Source organism: Colius striatus, chromosome 1 (assembly GCF_028858725.1).
Source record: "Colius striatus isolate bColStr4 chromosome 1, bColStr4.1.hap1, whole genome shotgun sequence".
NCBI lineage: Eukaryota > Metazoa > Chordata > Aves > Coliiformes > Coliidae > Colius > Colius striatus.
Window position 1 is genome coordinate 152,303,663 of NC_084759.1, and position 19,304 is coordinate 152,322,966.

Below are 19,304 nucleotides of genomic sequence, written 5' to 3' on the forward strand. Positions count from 1 at the left end.
CTTTCTTTTCCCCATGAATTCAGCCTGCAGTCCTGGGTGTCTGAGTGCCTACGCTCAGGACAGCAAGCATGCATTCTAAGAGGATCCTTAGCTGTGAGGAGCACAACAGCTGTGTGGCATCGCTGGTAGCTCAGCTCCCGAGGCTGAGCCTGCAGGCATGGGCAGCTCAGCAACAGTATCCCACAATCAAAGAGGAAACAAGACAGTGGAAGGTTCACGGGGACAATCTTTCTCTGTCAGGGAGTTGATGACTCTACCAGTGGCTGAGAGTACAGCTGAATGTCTTTTGCTTGGTCATGTTTGCAGTCCTTTCCAAGTCTTCCTTTGCTGTCTGGCCTGGCTAGGACATGTCTCCTCACCTGATACTCTGTGATAGTTCTTACCCAAACTTGAGTGCCCTGCACTGCAGTTGTTCTGATGCCTGCCAGGCCTTCACTTCTCACATCGCCTTTGGATGACTTCGTCTCTCTCTTCCTCATAAAGTGGTTCTGTTCCTGTTATCCTCAAGTACTGCAGCTTGTTCTGCTTGCCAGTACAGGGATTTTGTCTTCTATCCCTGCACGCTTGTCCCCATGTCATCCCTTCACATCTCATGCCTTCTCTTAAGTGACCTATGAGACATTTTTCCATCACCCATCTAGCGCTTGTACCTGACCCTCCACGGGCTGCCTCCTTCAACACCTCCTGGCCTCAAGGAGGCATGTCTCCTTCTGCTGGGTCCCTCCTTCCCATTTATCAAAATTATTTGTGGATATAAATGCCTAGATATAAGCAAGGTTCTGGTATGAGAGTCTTCTTGGTGGCTGTAGCTTAGCAACAGCATTCATGGAGAAGTTCAAGGTGTGAGGACGGATATTTAGCAGAGCCTGCAGGAATAAAGCCAAAGTGGAGAGACCTTCATTCCACCCACCCCTGAACACTGCCGCTCCTCTAACCTACACACTCAGACAGGCCCACCCACAACTTTCCTCCAACAACTGATGCACAGAAGCAAGCATTTGTCCAACAGCAACACCTATGATCTCACTCTCAGCCGACTGTTCGCAGGAGTGCACACATCGCCATATTTACTGGCACGCCCACACAACCATATCTACACTTAAACACCCCACAATTACACCAACACCACACTTCCTGGGCTGCATCTGTGTACACTTACACACAGGCATAACTGCTTGTGGACATTTGTACACGTTTGTACACACCCCACAGCCACACACAGATCAGCATCAGTGCCCATCCCACCAGTCCTAAATCCTCCATCTCTGATTCTGTTCAGCCATTCTCATACATGTTACAGTCTAGTGACCAAACTGTTGTGCACAACCATCTTTGTACACATGCAGACACGTCATTTCTTCTCCGTCCTGAGCCAAATACTCTACTATTTCTCAAAAGATGAATCAGTTTCTGGTATTGCCCAGGCATCACAGCTCTCTTGCACATTGCAACCATAACTCTCACACAGAGGAGGTCCCCCAACCTCCCTCTGTACCCTGCCCCCATCCTTTAGTGATACGTACGTGCCTTGATTTCCTGTGTCAGCCAAAAGTTACTCCATACAGAGATCAACACGTCTCAAAGACATTGTGTATTCTCAGGAGAGCCAAATCTACAGCACCCTCTCCCCTAAACACACAGAATGGTCCTGCTCAATTGGCCTTTAAAGTCCAAAAGCTTTTTGTTTATTTACAGTAAGGCTTAGGAAGAGGAAAAGGGAACGGGCATTTCAGCTTGTAAGAAACCCTGCCTTCAACCCATGCCTTGTTGTCTCCTTCTCTGTGGAAAACTCTGAAGACTGCAAGGTGCAAGAAAGGGATGTCTCATTTGCTCTTCCAAGCAAGACTCATCAGCCTGCCCAGAGTCCACGATAGCCCACGAAAGAAAGAGGAGGCTTTGAGCAGTCAGAATGGTCTCCAGCCACAACGAGCATGGGTAGGAAAATTGTCCCCAAGACTTACTAGAGAGCTAGAGAAGGGTCAGCCATTCATGCAACTGGCTGGTATTTCTTCACTGCAGACATTTTTCTGTCCTGTTTTTCTCTTAGGGTAAACTGCTTCTCATGTTTATAAGGAAGATAATCAAGGCACTGGGATGCCTGCTTTTTGTGTATATGCTAGTTGAGAACTTCTTTGAGGTGCCACAGTCAGATGGAGACTGATGCCCTTGACAGTTGGGTGATCTAAGGATGGATCATGCAATCTAGGGCAGACTCTGCTCTCTCCACACTGTCAGTGCCCTCCTTGGTTGCAGTCCTTCCTTCAGTTGGTACCACACAAGCCTCAGGTGTCTTTTCTGAAGCTGAGAAAAATGCCTTGCTTTATCCACAAGTTCATGGAGCCCTCTTCATCTTTAAGCAGAGTTTTGGACTTTAATATTCCCTTGTATTGATGTCTTGAAGAGCACAGAGGGTGAAGGGGATCCCGTGTCCCAACATCTCTTTCCCCTGCACCATCCCTTTCATCATAAATAACTGACATGCAACTTGTTGCTCTTTTCACATCCCGCAGGTGCCTCAGGGAGTGGGTTTTGCTCATTGCTTTCTCTTTCCCCACTGCTTAGAGGGTGCTCCTGCCTGTCATTACCATTCTGGGTGATCTTGCTGATCTCGCCTTCTTCCCCTTCATCATCAGTCTTGTCTGGGGGGCATGCTGGCACGTCCTGGCTCTGAACTCGGCGGGACGGCCTGAGGATGGCCCTCCGGAAGCCCTGCTTGAAGCGGTAGGAGAGGAAGCCATAGATGATGGGGTTGGCACAGCTGTTGGCATACGGCAGCACCACCACGAGGAAGTAGACACCAAAGAGGGACGGCTCCTCTGGCAGCGGGCAGACGACATTGATGATGTTGAGGACGTAGAAGGGGAGCCAGCAAAGGACGAAGACAGCCACAACAGCCACCACCATGCGGGTCACTCTGCGCTCTGAAAGCTTGTGCTTGGAGGACAGAGCCCTCACCCGCCTGCCAGAAGAACGAACCTTCACAACGATAAGCAGGTAGCAGAGACAAATGACCAGGAGCGGCCCAAAGAAGCCCAGGGTGGCAGTGTAGACGATGAAGCCAGCTCTCCACACCGAGGCCGGCTCTGGCCACTGGATGTGGCACGTGCTCATCCCTAAAGGGACGTCTGAGAAGATGACCACGGGCAGCACCACGATGGAAGACAGCACCCACACAGTTGCACTCACCACCTTGGCCACCCGTGCTGTCCGCCATTTGGAGGACTTCCCCGGGTGGACCACGGCCAGGTAGCGGTCAACGCTCATCACTGTCAGGCAGAAGATGCTGGTGAACTGGTTGATGGCATCCACAGCCATCACTAGGCGACACATGAAGGACCCAAACGGCCAGTAAGACAGGGCATTTTGTGCAGCCAAGAAGGGCAGGCCCAGCATGAAGAGCTCATCAGCGAGGGCCAGGTTGAAGATATAGACGTTGGTCACTGACTCGCTCACCGAGTGACGCAGGACCACGTAAATGACCAGAGAATTCCCAACCAGCCCCACCACGCAGACGATGAGGTAGACCAAGGGGATGAGGACACCGCTGACAACCACACCGGGGCTGGCGGTGGTGGAGCTGTTGGGAGTGGTGAAGTCTGCCCAGCTGCCAGAGGCATTCCCCTCCTCCGACACTGCTGCTGGCGTGGGGAGGCTGAAAGCAGGTGTGTCCATAGCAGAGGCAGAGGAGAAGGTGGTGGAAAGTGTCCCTGCAGGATCAGTTATCAATCTGGAGGTGAGAGGAGGAGAAAAAATTCATTGATAGTGGAGACATGCCAGCTGAACAAGCCATAGATAAAATCACCACATTAATTATGTGAAGGTATGGAGAGGAATGGGAAGCTCAGGAGAATTTGCAGATGTTGGCAGCCTCTGGAATGTGTAGAACAATAACAACCCCTTCTAGTCCTAGGAGCCATGGTAGGCATGGAAGGACAAACAGGGACACGGCTCAGTATGGGCTAGCGGATCCTCTACGCTGGGGAAAGATCCTCTGGGGAAAGAACCACAGACCAGGATAGGGACAGGAAACTTTTTGATTGCTCCAGTACCAAGGACATTGTCACCAGGGACCTGTTTCTCGTTTACAAGTGGTAGGTGTCTGGCAAATGAAAGAGGGAAGAGCATTCAGTGACAAAGCTCTGTTCCAACACTGGCTCGTTCATTCACTGAGTATCCTCCTGCTTGCTGAAGCTCTCTTGGACTTGTCAGGTTATCATGGGGTTGTTAGCCCCATCAGCAGAAACAAAAGCACCTTCACTCTCAACCCAAGCTGAAATCTGACATCCAGACCTCTCTCGTCTCTTTCTCTCTTGCTTTCTTGCTCACCCCTTTTGCACCTTGCAACACACTGGTGATGGAAGAGGCTGTGCCTGCCCCAGCTGTTTGTGACACCAAAGCAGTGTTTCAGCCCTCCTCGTCTGAGGTGTCCAATTGCCTGTCACATCAGGGTTTGGCATGGAAACAGCACTCAGCTCACTAAGAGACAGCCTTGAACAAACAAACTCCACTTGCCACCAGCTCTCTGCTGACACTGGGTGAGAAGCTGCAGGAAGAGACAGATAAAGGAGGGACGTGCCTTTTGTCAGGGCTCCAGATATATGAGATACAGAGCCCAGCACACACACCAGACCAGAGAGACCCTGGCAAACCTTAGGCAGGGGAAATTTGTGATGCTTTCAGGATCTCTCTGGCTCTGGCAAAATTTTCTGGAGATGTGGACTGGCAGGGTCATCCTCTCAATGAACTAGTTCCCTGGAAGAGAACAGGGACCCTGAGGCTCACCTTTACCCATACCAACAAATCTCTTAGGGCTCTGAAGCTCCTTTGTTGCTGAAATGAAAAGCAGGGACCTCAAAGGGAAGGATTCCCAGTATTACTTGCTTTCAGGACACCAGAAATACTCCAGAGACACTTCTCCCAGATGGGATTCTCTGTAGCATCACAACTTTCTTGACAAATGTCTTAACAGAACAAATTTTATTCTTTTTTTTTTGTAGACGTCATTCCAATTTTTGGAAACCTTAAAAGAGACCTGAGCTTTAGATGGATATCCTTGGATATCAAGTAGGGAAACTCGACAGACTCAACAGATGTAACAGATCTTATGCTGAAAGGACTTGATTTGATAGGCCCTGTAACACCACAACTGAGCAACTAGGTCCTGAGGCCATTTCTACAGCATAAATGTTTCCTGCTATATTTAAATGAACTTTAAAAGACTGGGATTGTTTAGCCTTTCTTTATTTGCAGGTGCCTTGGGCTTTAACATGTTGTCCTGATAGAAGCCCATCTCTTGGAGTCTTGCAGTACTGGGTTGTCCCACACATTATGAGCGGCTGCAACGAATGGGCTGAGTAAGTAGTGATGTGAAACCCTGTTTCTAAGCTTGACGATCTTTCCTCTGATATTTTTTTTTTCCCAGTGCTGTTTAAGTAATGCAAGTCACTTGTTGGAGGAAAGGGGAGGGCAGTGGCTGCTCTGGGGACAAATTCCACTTCAAAGGGTGGCAGAGACAAGAACAGTATGTTCATAAAAAGATGATGCTCTGAAAGGTGGGGACATAGTTAGGAATCCTTTTGGAAGTTCTTCCTGTGTGCAAAGGAATAACAAAACAAAACAAAACACAACAAATTTGGAGACAGAGATCTACACGTGTCAAATATGGATGGGGGACTTGTGCTGAGGCTGAAGAGCATTTGGGGAAGTGTCTGGAGTCCAGACCTCAGAGCTGACTGCTAAAGCTGTGGTTTAGCAATACAGTAAACCCATCTTTAGAGCTCCACAAGCCCTATCCAAAATGCTAAGGCATACAACACGAAGCACCGATTCACTATAAACTCATTCATCTGCTCAGACACCTGCAGTGGAGAAACTTTGTCTTGAAGCAGGCATGGTATCTCTTCACCATTCTAACTTTGGCAAGTTCAAACTCTGTATCACACATCGTGGCTAGTTTGATAGAAAAACCATTGGTCACCGGTGCCTCATGGGGGCTGGATCCACTCTCACTTGCATAGGTGGGAATTGATGAGGAACCTTGGTCTTGGGCTGATAATGAGCTGGCATCTGCTCGGGGGGGTCTGTCCCTGATGTGGATAGCACCTGTTGGGTGCTGCCAGAACATACCTGGTCCATACATCTGGAGAGCAGGAGGAAGGCAGAGAGGTAGGAAGAGATGGTGAATTGGTGCTGCTGCTTTCTTTGGGAAAATAAATAAATAAACAAGAATTTCTGCAGTGAATGAGAGGAGGAGGTGGATGCTAAAAGCTGAGCCTGGACCTGGTTACAAAACAGGAATAGAAGCTGGAAGGGACCACAGGGTCCAGTAACCTGCAGCCCCTCTTGCCACTCTCCCTTCCTGCCCACATTGCTTCCCACGGTCCTGCTTCAGCTCAAGACTCCCCCTGCCCCAACTCGGGGCTGGGCTCTCTGATAGGGATCGGGCTTGGCTGGCAGATTTGGGGGGGTCGGGGTGGGGTGAGGGGGTAGTGGGCAGGGTTTTTTTTTTTTTGCTCTGGGACAGCAGAGTTAACTTCTGCATGGACTCATGCCCGCGGCAGACAACTGGGAAGAGCAGGCAGAGCCGCCTGGTACTTACGTGTCGTTGGGATGTACATTTTCCTCTGCTTCACCGGGAGAATCCGTGTCATGTTTTTCCCCTTCCCCTTTCTTAGAAGCAATTGAGCGAAGCGGTCCCGGGAGGGAGCGAGTCCCACTATTCCCTACCTCAGACGCAAGTCCCTCTTCTCGGACCTGCCCACCACCCCTCTCCGTGACTGGTGTGGGACCGGGCCCGCTCCCGTGCCCGCTGGTGGCCTCCGTCCGAGGAGCGGGGCGGGGGAAGGCGGCGGGGGTGGTCCCTCACGCCGGCGGGTCTCTCCCTCACGTTCCCCTCGCCATCCGCGGGAGAGGGGGCTCGTCCGCCGGGCTCGGGCAGGCGGAGTGGAGCGGTGGCTACCGGGGCACGGATACCGGCAGCCAATGGGCGCCGGGCACGGCAACACCGGCAGGAGAAGGAGGGGATGGACTAGGGCAGGAGAACGGAGAGGAGCGGGCGGAGAGACCGGGATGGAGAATAAAAAGGGGAGAGGGAGGTGCCGGAGCGGGACAAGGAGAGAGAGAGGGCAAGGGAGGAATGTGGAGTGCGGTGAAAAAGCCGGGAACAGTGGAGAGAAGAGGGAGAGGGGGAGGCAGAGAGCAGCGGTGTGGTGGGAGAGTGGCGTGGCGGGAGGGGGGGACTCGGCTCAGCTCCCCTCGGCGAGTAGGCGGCGGGGCTGTGGCAGTGCCCAGCGCCCTGTGAATGCCCACGGTGGTCACACAAGAGAGGGCTCCCTGCTCCCAAGATCTTGCGGGCAGGACCGGTGCTGCTCAGAGCTGCAGAGACGCGGCAAAGCCTCCTGGTTGGCGAGATGCGCAGAGACCTGGGTGGATGCTGAGCACACAAACACTCCTCCCCTCCTTTCTGCCCTACGAGCACCCCCAGATGGATGGAGATGAGGGTAGAGGGGCACATAGTGGGGGCTGCTTATCTCAACTCTCTTCCTTTCCTGGCTCCATGCACGATCTCATCTCTTTTGCACCTTTTTGGGAAAAAAACCCTCCAGTTCAACAGCCCCAGACTGTCCTACCAGATTTCCTCTGTGCTGCAAGGAGCAGACCCAGAAGAAACAGGGCAGGGTAGGAAATTAAGCTCCTTTGTGTTAACGGTTCTCCCAGGGAGGAAATTCCCATTTTCCCATCCCGTTCCCTGCACAAAGGGCTTCCCTGTCCTCCTCACCCCCTTCCCTGCTCTGCAGCTAACATCAATGAATCCTTGTGCTGTGCAATCACCCAGCCCTTCACATTTGGCACTGCTGTTAAGAGCATTTGAGCTCCTAGGGCAAATTCCAGTCTTAACAGAAATAGGGAGCACCTCTAAGAGCAGAACATAGCCAGTGTCTAAAATCTGGCCTTATAAACCTACTCGAGCAATTTTATGTCCAGCCAGTTCTGCTCAAAGGTGAACAGGTGAAGGCAGTACAGGGCTTCAAAGCTGCCAGGATGCCTTAGCCTAGATCTTGGCCGCGATGCTGTGTGGAGGCACAAGAGAGGTGAAGCCTCGCTGGGGAAGAAATGGCATGGGCAGCACCCAGTGGCTATCTCTGTCATGGCAGGGTAGGTACCTGCAGCACTGTACAGGAAGCACCCCGAGCTCTTGTCTTAGAAGAAATAGAGCCACACAACAGGAGAGCTCTGCCTACACCACCTACCCCTTCCAAGGCTTGTTAACATAAGCACAGTCATAAGATCCCAACTTCCATGTCCCCAGCTCGCTTCCTCAGTGCTCAGAGTCCTGCTCTGCCTCAGCCTCCATGGACTTGTAAAAGCTGCTTGAGTTGTGTTAGAAGGAAAACTCAGCCTGTGCACCTCCACAAGTAGGCAGATACATGGATTTTGTTTCATGCACACAGTGAACCTCTCTTCTCTGCAGTCCCATACACAGTAGGGGATGGAGCAGACTGAGAAAGTAAAAACCAAGGCTTGGAAGTGGAGAGGAAGTAAAAACCCACTGGGAATTCATTGGTTTGAGTAACATTTAGGATGATTAAGGGAGGCTACGTACCAGCCTCAAGGGCTTTGTGTCCCTTACTTTTCCATGGGTATATATGCCCACACCAGGGACTTCATTTCTGCTCTTCTGGATTTAGGTTGACACAATTTACATCAGCTTTGCAGGGGGCTCGGGCAATTCATCTGGCAGCCTGTGTGTAATGCAGACATTTGAGGAACAGGCTGCCACAGGATGTACTCCAAGGTTGCTCTGGACATTGTCAGTGTACTGTGTCACATCACTGAATTAACTGTCTCGCTCAGATCCAACCACGGATTGAATTTGCAGAAATTTCCCTGGCAGCAGGGTACCTCAGGGGCTTCACTGTGGCTGGTGCAGGAAGCAGCCTTCTTTGAAGCTCCAAAACAGTGCTGCATCGGAGAGTGGTAAGCTGGCTCAACTCCACAGTTCCTCTCTGCCCTCCTAGGACTGCAGGATTCTGCAGTGCCAATCCCTCAGCCCTTCTCCCTCCCGCAAGCAGTGGCAGTAGCAACCACCCTGTAACACTCCTTATTCTCAAGTCCCTGCAATGCATCAGGAAGGCAGGTGCTCACAGCTGCCAGATACATACTACCACTGGGACCATTCTCTTCAGATTAATTTTAGTGACTTGGAGGCAATTTGTCTGGACTGGTGACTCACTCCTTGCTCTTTTCTCTTTTTTTCTTCCTTTCCCTCCCCCTTCCTGTTCTCTCTCTGCCTGTGCTCGGCATTGTGAGTGAGTGAGTGTTGGTGCTGATATGACTGCCTGTGACGTGACTTTAGGAGTGTTAAAGCACAAATGTTTTGGTGCAAGGGTATCCCCAGCAACTCGCAGTCCTCATGGAGAGGAGTGTGGGACCGGCTGTCCCCTCCCAAAACCTGCATCTCATGCTCTGTATGTCTCAGAAGGGAGACAACTTTTTCTTTGAACACATGGAAACTGAGAAGAGGAAGGGCAAAAGCCAAGGTGCAACCACCCCTCTGCCTTTGGCCGGCACAGGATGCCTGCACTTTACTGAGGAATGCAGGGGGCTTGGCTGAGAACTCAGCGACTCGCTGCATGAATCAGGCCTCATCTTTTCATCCTGCAGCAGCTGAGGCTCCCAGATGTCGGGCTCAGCTGCCTGGATTGCCACTGCTGAAGGAGGGGTACAGCTGGCAGGTGCCTCCACCCCAGCTGTCCTGTGGCTCACTGCTTCAGGGCTGTGCCTACCCCAAGGTGCAACACATCGCGGACATAGCAAGAGTATATGGTCTGTTTATTGGGTCTTACTCACTGCATCGTAACCTCGGGGGTCAGTGAGGAAGGGAAGGGGTGAGTGGGGGGGAATTGTGCAAATGGACAAACCAGTGCTACAGACCCACAATAGTCTCTCAAGCCAGCAGAAGTACAAAGCACAGTGACTGCCACAAGGTACTGAGCTCCTGGATGCTGGAGCCACCGCTCTCCTGTGTGCTGGGCAGAGCCTGGCATCGGCATGGGGCCAGGATCTGTAGCCTAAAACACAACAGAACTCATGAAACCAGGTCAGCTATTTTCCTGCCCTCCTTCCCTCCCTCTGCGCTGGTGGTGGTGAGAGAATGAAGAGGCAGGGTCCCAGCTAGAAAGCTCTCATTCTTCTCCCTCCTCAGGCTTTGGCCAGCTTTGCATCTCATCCTGAAGCCTCTCTCCTCCCTCTGCAGCCTTGAGTTGAAGTGGAAGGGCAGGTGGGGACAATATGAGGAGTAAAGGAGTCCTGGGGGAGAAGCCGATGCCTGACAATGAACAGCAACACAAAAACCCCTCTGAGGTGCGCAGGGCCTGGTAAGAGGAAGGGCCATTGGGCAATTACCATGAATAAAGAGTAGCTTGGTTTTTTTAGTTTGCTGGTTGGCTTTGGTACTTTTTTCTATAGACAAAGGCTTCAGCTTATAAACTCTCACAGCAGGTCATCCCCAGGGCAGCCTGAATGCACTTCCCTCTGTGGCAGAAGGTAGCAGACAGTTCTTCTCTGTGAGGGCAGAGGTGGAAAAGCCTAGGCCACTCTGCACCAGAAGATAGGGCCAAACCTGCCCACGGGCAAGCAGCAAGGAAAGGGAAGTGGTTCCAGGGGTCCCATGTCCTTTCCTCAAGCAGGACAGCTGTCTCCCTCTCTGCCTTTGAGCATGACTGATCCCACCAGCCATAGCAGGTCATAGGAACCCAGTGGCCACAACCATCTGGGTTCAGGAGCAGGGAAGTGCCTCTGGTGTCCCTCCCAGGGCTCCCATTCAGACTTACTGGTTTAGAGGAGGCTGCATACACGTTTCTTTGTCCGGGTGGGCTGTGGACAGAGGACTGCTCGGATGGCCTCGTCAAACACCGTCTTGAGGCCACGCTGCGTCAACGCTGAGCATTCCAGGTATTTCACAGAGTCTGTCAGAGGGAAAGCAGGTGCTGTGATGGGAAGCAGGGGAGCTGAAGTAGGCAGCGGGGTTACCCAGGAGTCTGCTGCCAAGGGTGCTCAGAAGAGAAACAAGTAGGAGGAATACCACAGGTTGTGTCAAGCAGAAAGAGATGCATGTCCCTGTATCACCCACAGGTTTCTGTCTGACATCACTTCACAGCCACAACTCTTCACTGTCAGTGCACATTCTACAGTGTCCTGAAGCATGTACACGCCAACTCAACATTCCCTGAGTCTTGTCCTGAGGTGCGGTCTTGTCACCTCAGGCTTTCAACCACCAGTCAGACTGCGTGGCTCAAGCACCTCTGGTGGCATCTCAGATTATATGGCACTTTCCTTTTTGGACTCTGTACCCCTAAATTCTCATAGATCTTGTTCTGGAAAGCAAGGCACCCGGCTCTTGCCTGAATTAAATAAACACAGCTCAAGTGATCAAAGCCATTAAGCATTCTCAGGACACACTATACTCACTCAGGCAGCCTTGACTTCAGGGCAAAGCTTGCCAGCTGTGCATGACCAGGAATTGCCTATTCTTCACCTTTGTAGCCAGAGCAGAGCCACTGGGTGAGGCTGACTACGTTATCGTGGCTGGACACCCTCTCCTCCAAATTCCTGATGGAAAACTTCTCCCTCAAGCTGTTTGTCCCCCTTCTCTGCTGCCTCTGTGTGCTGCATCTGAGAAGACTGGCTACCTGGAACAAGCATTTGTGCATGTCCCGAAATACAGGAGGGAGCTGATGCCCCTGAAATGAGTGGTGGGGTGACGCACACAGAGCTGGGGTTGTTGCACATACAGGCGCCGGCACTCAGAGCAACGACAGGAAGCTGCAGTTGCAACTCTTCCTGAGAGAGGTTAAAAAACTCACTCTTCTGTCTCTTTCCGGATGTGGAGGAGAGGCCTCTGCCCACACAGCAGCTGTGGCTTTCACAGAAAAATATTGGCCCGGATAGAAATAGCAGAGTGAAAGGGGAGGGGAATATGCAACTGTGTATTTGTGTGAGAGAGAGGCTGAAAACAGAGGGTTGAGGGCCTGAGGCTTCCTCTAGGAGCAGATCTCTTTCCTGCATCTCCTGAAGTACATTTTGTCCCATCACTCTTGATGTGTGTCCCTGTGTTTCTCTGAGATACCACCATGAGATACCTCTTATGAAAGCCTCGTTAGATGGAGCAGAAGCCCTTATCTTCTGCTTCTCTCCTTTCATGTCACCCCGAGCACATACCGATTTCCTTGGCCAGAGCAAGGCCCTGAGGATATGTAATTGGGGACAGCTTCTTCTCCTTCAGCTTCTCAATGGTGTCCTTGTCATCACGAAGATCCAGCTTTGTGCCCACAAGGATGATGGGAGTGCTAGGGCAGTGGTGCCGTACCTCGGGGAACCACTAGCAAGGGGGCAAAATGGCAAAGATATGAGAAGTCACACATGTGGACATGCACAAAGGAAGCAAAAAGGCACCCCTGAAAAAAATGGCAGACAGATGGCTAACACCCTGTCCTTCCTCACAGCCCTTCCACCCAGCATTGGACACTATAGCCTGGCCCAGGCCAGCCCTTGTTGCTAGTCCTTAGGCAAAAGCCCTGACATGGACCTCAAATTCTGTCAAGCAAAAGCACAAGCTGCTCTCCACCCTTCATGGCTCCCACTCAAGGAGGAACCTGAAAGTGGCAGAAAGGAAATACAATCATGTTTTCCTCTCGATCAGTCTCTGCCTCCTTCCCTCACTTTCCATCCAAAGGCTGTGAGTACTTGCTTCTCATACCCTATGGACCGGTCCTGCACGTCTGTGCTGCAACAATCTTGTCTGAAAGATGCCATCAGAATATAAGCCTGTGTGGTTTCACAGCTCAGCAACCCATCGAGATGAGCATCAGCCCTTTCATAGGGTTGATTGCCTTCCTTCATATGACCCAGAAAAGACACGTGAAGGAGGCTGATATTTCAGATCCTTTTGAGCGACACGAAAAAGACACTACCTCTCTGAATCTAGATGTCCTGACACCAGTCTCCACCCACAGTCATTCTCTTTGCAAGACCGCCACCAATCTCGCGCTTCCCAATCCTTGATGGACTTGACCCCTGTCTCACCTTAGCACGAACGTTTTCATAAGATGCTGGGCTGACAAGGGAGAAGCAGATCAGGAAGACGTCCTGTAGGCATACAACCGTGGTGCACAGTTAGGGCAAGAGGATGGGACTGCGTGACAAGAGACAGGGAAGGGAGAAAAGAGCTGGATGGGCAGCACTGTGCCTCTGCAGCAGAAAGTCATGCTAGGGAAAGCTGTCTCTCACAATGTAACACCGTCCTGACCGCTGTTAATTGCCTCTAGAGGATAGAAGGATATTTGCTCCCCTGACTCCTGGTAACCATAGCCACCGTTATCGGAAGACACAAATGTTTAACTCTGAGGATGGGGTTTTAGCGGTAGGCACACTCATCCTCATGGGAAACGGCCTGACAGCGTCCTGCTCGTTTCCCACAGAATACCAGATAGCTGTCAGGCCAGAATACTTTTGCCTGCTGTTGAGACAGAGTCCTCAAAAGTGCACAGGCAGAATGCTGATGAGGTGGAGTTTCGGTTATCCATGTACACGCTTCTCCTGGGCATGGAAGAATTTAGACTCTCATTAAAAACAAACCAGAACAAACTTACATCAGCTCCTCAGGGTTATATTTATTGCATCAAACTTCACCTAGCTAAACCAGACCCAGCCTATCCATCTCCATATTTCTACAACCACCAGGGACAATACCCTTGGAGAACAGTTACCCCACCTGCTCTTGAGATGTGTCCCAGGGTGAATGCAAGCACACTGTTGAGAAATATGCCTGCTTGCACTGGCTGCAGAAGGATCCTGGGCAAACAGCTTATACCAGGTATCCAAATTTTAGGTGGCTGAACCTATCTGAAACAGACAGTGCCCTCAATTCTTAACCTTTCCAGTTGCAATGGCAACCTTTGGACCAACACCTGAGGCAGAAGGGTCTGACAGACCTTGCCAACAGACTGCTTGGAACAGCATTCCCCAGAGAAGGTGATCTTTAAACCCTGAAATCACTCTGTCATCGAGGTGAAAAGCTGATGAGCACAGTTTCTGAGGCATCCATTTGCTCTGCTCGAGGCTTGGGCTGAGCTGAGGCATTAGCAGTTTGAATGCATCAGATCTCTTTTAAAAGGCAGAAGCCAGAGTAGTGAGGTTCACAGAATGTGAGAAGATCTTGCCTCAGCTCCTACATTCCCTGATCCACTTTAACTTTGTAAAATGAATTGTTCTTGGTTTGGTTTGATTTGTTTGGATTTTTATCAGAGCTGTGTAAGGCATCTGCCCCACACTGAAATCAGTGTCAGATGGGCTCTTAAACACCTTTGAAGATCTCATTTTTCTTGCTAAGTTATACCAGTAATGAACTTTAGAGAAAGGCTCAAAAATACCCTTAGATATCTTCCACCTTTAGGGTTTGAAGGCATTTGTATATCAACACAGGTATTCTCAGAAAAGGGCAAAAAGAGACAGGAACAGTCCTGTCACTGTTGAATTTTTCAGCAAGGGATAGTGGCATTTGAGAGAGGCACAAGGGAGGAGGGGCATGGAGTGTGACCCACCGTCTGCGGGTAAGAGAGTGGCCTCAGCCTGTCATAATCTTCTTGTCCAGCAGTATCCCATAGCCCCAGATTTACAGGCTTGCTGTCAACCATCACATTGGCAGAGTAATTATCAAACCTGAAATTCAGAGATGTAGGCCATGGATCAAACAGGAGAAGAGAGAGCCCTTCCAGTAGCATAGGTGGGATTCACAGGAGGGATGTGGAGGGTAGTGATTCTTCTCAGCTCACCTGGGTGATGCTGATTTCCTGTGAACCTCTACTTTATGGACGTCTCACTCAGCGTCAGCCTCCTCCCCATCACCCAGCTGTCCTGGACAGGTGCCTGACTGCAGCTACACCTTTGCCACCTTGCATATAGCTCCATAATTCTTCCAGTTTCCCACTTCTTTCCCCAGTATCCTTCCCAAAATTGCTCTAGCCAAGTTCTTGTCTTTCTTTTGTGCTCTAAACCCCAGCTTTCTTCTTAAACTCTATGCAACACTACAGCCTCGGGACAAAGGGGCTGGAGAGGTGTCCTGCAGAAAAGGACCAGGGGGTGTTGACAGCCACCTGAACATGAGCCAGCAGTATGCCTAGGTAGCCAAGAAGGTCAGTGGCATCCTGGCTTGTATCAGAAACAGGGTGGCCATCAGGGCCAACCCAGTGATGTGGTATGAGTACATGTGGTGTGCATCTCCAAACATATCCCCATGCACTGTGAGGAGACAAGTGCAAACAAACTAAAGCAACCATAAGCTTGCTCCCTATTTCCATGGTCGGCACATCTGTCCTGGCCTCACACTTACATCTGCTGGATTGCACAGTGCTTCTACTCTGGCACTGAGCTGAATCCTGCCCTTTTACCATCAGGATTACCAGAGCCTTCTTCAATGACAGTGAGTGCTTTGGACAAGGAAGGAAACAGGGACCCCTATCCATCCAACTCTCTTCTTTTTGGTCTGGTCCCAATTTTGGTAGCCTGATGTCTGGTTGTTTTGTCTATCAGGACTCCATCTACTGCTTGGGTTGCTTTGTGTCTCTCAAATACCCCATTTACACCAGGATTTTAAAAGGCCACTTGTGCTTCTGGCAAAAGGTGACAGATCTGAAGCGTACAGCCACCTTTGCTGGTTTGGCAGCCCTTCATCTGTTGGCATGGAGATTGTGACCCTTCCTTCAGAGTGTACAACAAGGGCTTCCTGCATCTCTTTTTCATCTTGCTTTCCGCAACCCCTACCCAGCCCAAGACCTGTTTATACATTACTCACACAGTGGGGATGTATTCTCCTGGAAAGGCATTGGTGGTGTAGCTGATAAGGAGGCAGGTTTTCCCCACAGCTCTGGAAGAGAAAGCAAAAATAGCAGGAAGTAATGGTAGAAGATGAGGCAATCCTCCCACACGTCTAAGCTAGCCCTGTCAAGAGACTCCTGGAAGCAAAAACACAGATGGTGCATAACCATAGGTTAGACCTAGGCAGGTCTAGATTAACCTAGAGGTTAACCATAGGCAGGAAGGAAGGCAGGATGTCGCCCAAAGATGTTTGTTGTCTTCAAGCACAAAGGCTTGTTTTTACAGTCTGGTACAGAGATCACTCAGCTAAAACACATCCACTCTGAGATGGAGGCCAGAGCCCATTTTCCACCGCATTCATAGGGCTGTGCAGACAGGGTAGGTGTATTGAGTGCTGCAACAAAGCTGCCCAGCCTGCTGCAGCTCCTCAACACAGATCTTCCTGCCTGCTGCTGCAGATGCTGTGGCCAGGAGCTGACAGCACCTCTTCTTGACTTGGCCTCAACACCTTCCAGTCTTGCCAGTCCGTGGTAATCTGCAACACTGTTTGCAGAGAGAGCTGTAAGCAGCCAACAAGATGCCTCTTCCCGTGGCTGACAGATGCTGCTTGTGCTGTTTCTGAGCTAGAAGCTGGTGTTTCCTCTCTCCTCAGCCTCCTTCACACCCATGCTGCAGCCGAGTGAAACACAAATCAGCCAGAGTAGCAGCCCAGTCCAGACTGGGTAAGAGCACTGGTGTGAGGGAGGTGGGAAAGGGGGCAGGAAAGCTATCAAGGGGAGGAGGGGTGTCATGGACAAGGTAAAGCCTGTGGTGAGGGAAAGAAGAAGTAGACAGAAACTGGAAGAAGGTAAAGCAATCAGAACAGGTGTGGGAAGGAGAATCCTTCTTCTGGGCTGATAGTTCTCAATTCTGCATGGCCTGTGAAAGTCTGGCCGTGTTTCAGTTACAGCATGCGTAAAAGGGAGGTGGTGAGGGCAATCTGCCTCTTCAGTCCACGAGCAAAGCCACAAGATGAGGGAGATGTCTTTCCTAGGGGAAAGGATGGAGTTTCACTGCTGGAGATGTTCCAACCATCTCAGCTGTACCTGCAAAGTCACCTGTTGCAGAATGTGTCCCTGCCTTTTTGTGTGCCCTTGGCAAGCACAGCTGGCATCCTCACCCCAGTCACAAGACACCTACATCAGTCACTGCTCTGTGGGGCAGCTAAGGAGGAAATTGAGCTCTTTGGCATGCTCTAACACTTGTTTCTTCCTTCTGCCACCTGCCTTTCTTAGATCTTCCTCTATCAGATGCTTCTCTTTCCCTTTACTTCCCTCTTATCATAGAAGTATTAAGGGAGGGTCAGGGAGGCTTCCTGAAGCTCTACTGGAAATAGCTCAGGATATCTATGGGACTGTGGGTGGGTCAATCATAGAAGCAAGGATTGTTCTGAAGTAATATGCTTGAACAGAGAGGAGCACAAAGAATCAGTAAAGGGATGAAGGTTGCAACAAAGCCATTGAGAGAGGAGGTGAGGGTCGTGGCATCTGCAGGTGACTAGGATTGAACTCAGGGTGTGCTAAGAGGTCAGTGATGTATGATGGAGGGGGCTACGAGGCCAGAACAGCTATAGGGCAACATCAGGGTCTTAGCTGAGTGATGGCAGAAGATCCTGTGGTCATTAAGGTGAAGCCAAGGGAGTGGGACATCACTGGACTGGCTGTGAGGGAGGCGAAGGGTGGTGAACCAAGAGCTTAGATCAATGGGAGGATGCTGCAAGATGGAGAGAGGGGGAGTGGACTGTATAGAGAAGGAGAATTATGGGACAGAAGACATTTAAGAGGAGTTGTGGTCAGAGAGTTTGAGAGCAGGATGTGTTGTGGTGTTTGCTGTGACATGAGGGGTATGTTGCCTTGAGGGATTGCTACAGAGTTGGTGTAATGCAAGAGGGGGAAACTGGGGGGTTAACTGGGCAACAGATAAATGCCCAGTGGAGCTCTTCATCCAGCTCTAGCTTGCAGCCTTCAGGAGGCTTCTCTTGTAGGTAATAGTGTTTATTTGGGGCTCTGTCCTTCCTTGTCCCTTCTCATCCCCTTGCCCCAGCCCCCGAGGATGTGTCTAATGTGTACTGTTATGTTTACAGACATCTTCTTCTCCGGCCAAGTTTTGAAGGAGGAAGTGACTGTAGGGAGCAGGGCTGCTGCAAATGTCTCTTCATCTGCTACCTGATGGCTGCCCCAGATAACAGTCTGGCCAGCTCCTAGCTGGGAAATGAATTAACCTACTCCCTGCTAAATGTGGATTCTCCTCCCTCGCCTTCCCCTACATCTATTCATGCCACAGGGCAAGAGGCCCCGTCCCCACCATCCCTTCCGCCTCCAGCAGTACCGACTGCTTCCCTTATTGATGGCTTAGTTTGGGCCATTTCCAGGGATCACGAGACATGGACAGCCATGCCGTCATGCTGTGAAGGCAAGGTTGTGTTACCTCCCGCTCCCCAAATGGCACGTACTTGTGCCTGTCTCAGTGGAAAGAGCTCCTCCTCCTCTTGCCCGCAGAAACCCCTTGACAAACAGTCTCCTCCACACCCTGATACAGAGATAATGTGCTGAAATAAGCCGAACTCAGAGATATAGGCGGATATGTCATTGTGAGCATAGTGCTGTGCCCTCTCCCAGTCAGCCCAAGAGGGTAGATGGCTTTCAAGGAGCCATCCGCCTGCATGAGAGCGCTTGCACCTCTCGGGTTTTAAATCTGACTCCAGCCTACAGGAGTAGGTAGCGACACCACTACCTGTGCGTGCGACAGACCTGCTCTACTTTCCATGCCCCTTTTCCCCATGTCCTTCACAATGCCCTCTTCTACCCTGTCCCCAGAGGAAGGTCCCTTGCGAGCGAGAGAGGGAATGCAGCCTACAGGAGGTCAGCAGCAAAGCTGGGGAAGTTTCACCAAGCAGCCACCTTCCCTTCTTGCCCCTTGCCACATCCTCTCCCTCCCCACATCCCCGGCACACCAGCGGGGTACCTACCCATCTCCCACCACGACACACTTGATGGCTTGCATGTCTCTGGGACCGTGGACAAAGGGAAGCCAGGCCGAGGCAAACAGCAGGGAGGAACGGGCAAATCTGGGTATCAGCCCTTGTGCTGCAGTGAAGAGGCAGGTTGCAGGGAGGGAGGAAGTGGAAGGGGGAACTCTACTCGACAATCACCCTCTGGTCCCTCCTCCCCTTCCACCACAGCAGCGGCTCTGCGGCCAGGCCGTTAGCTGAAGGCGGAGCGTGCATGACTTTATGGTTGGGACGACGACTGCTCTACTGTTTGGGGGTTTTTTTTGCCTCCCTGTGTGTCTCAGCCACTCCCTTCCCACCCCATCCCAGTGAATGGCTGGAGGCATCAAACCGCTTCTGCAAGGGAGCTGAACAAGGTTTAAAAGTGAGGTGGGAAAGCGGA

The 19,304-nt window shown here is 51.2% G+C and overlaps 2 protein-coding genes across 6 annotated transcripts; both read right to left on the reverse strand.

Moving 5' to 3' along the window:
• Nucleotides 1-1,662: 1,662 nt before the first annotated feature.
• On the reverse strand, nucleotides 1,663-10,921 carry SSTR3 (somatostatin receptor 3). Its single transcript, XM_062012061.1, has 2 exons — nucleotides 10,833-10,921; nucleotides 1,663-3,727 (listed from the first exon to the last, which is right to left on the reverse strand). The coding sequence occupies exons 1-2, from the start codon at nucleotides 10,850-10,852 to the stop codon at nucleotides 2,464-2,466; spliced, it is 1,284 nt and encodes a 427-aa protein (XP_061868045.1). The 5' UTR covers nucleotides 10,853-10,921; the 3' UTR covers nucleotides 1,663-2,463.
• On the reverse strand, nucleotides 3,663-19,043 carry RAC2 (Rac family small GTPase 2). 5 transcript variants are annotated; one of them, XM_062012100.1, is made up of 7 exons: nucleotides 18,881-19,042; nucleotides 15,851-15,922; nucleotides 14,601-14,718; nucleotides 13,084-13,146; nucleotides 12,220-12,379; nucleotides 10,833-10,967; nucleotides 3,663-3,727 (listed from the first exon to the last, which is right to left on the reverse strand). In XM_062012100.1, exons 1-6 carry the CDS (start codon nucleotides 18,913-18,915, stop codon nucleotides 10,837-10,839), a joined length of 579 nt encoding a protein of 192 aa, XP_061868084.1. In that variant the 5' UTR covers nucleotides 18,916-19,042; the 3' UTR covers nucleotides 3,663-3,727; nucleotides 10,833-10,836. The 5 variants fall into 5 exon arrangements, with proteins under 5 accessions (XP_061868084.1, XP_061868057.1, XP_061868066.1 ...); XM_062012073.1 differs by lacking the exon at nucleotides 3,663-3,727 and adding an exon at nucleotides 9,811-10,070; XM_062012082.1 differs by lacking the exon at nucleotides 3,663-3,727 and adding an exon at nucleotides 10,086-10,327.
• Nucleotides 19,044-19,304: the final 261 nt, after the last annotated feature.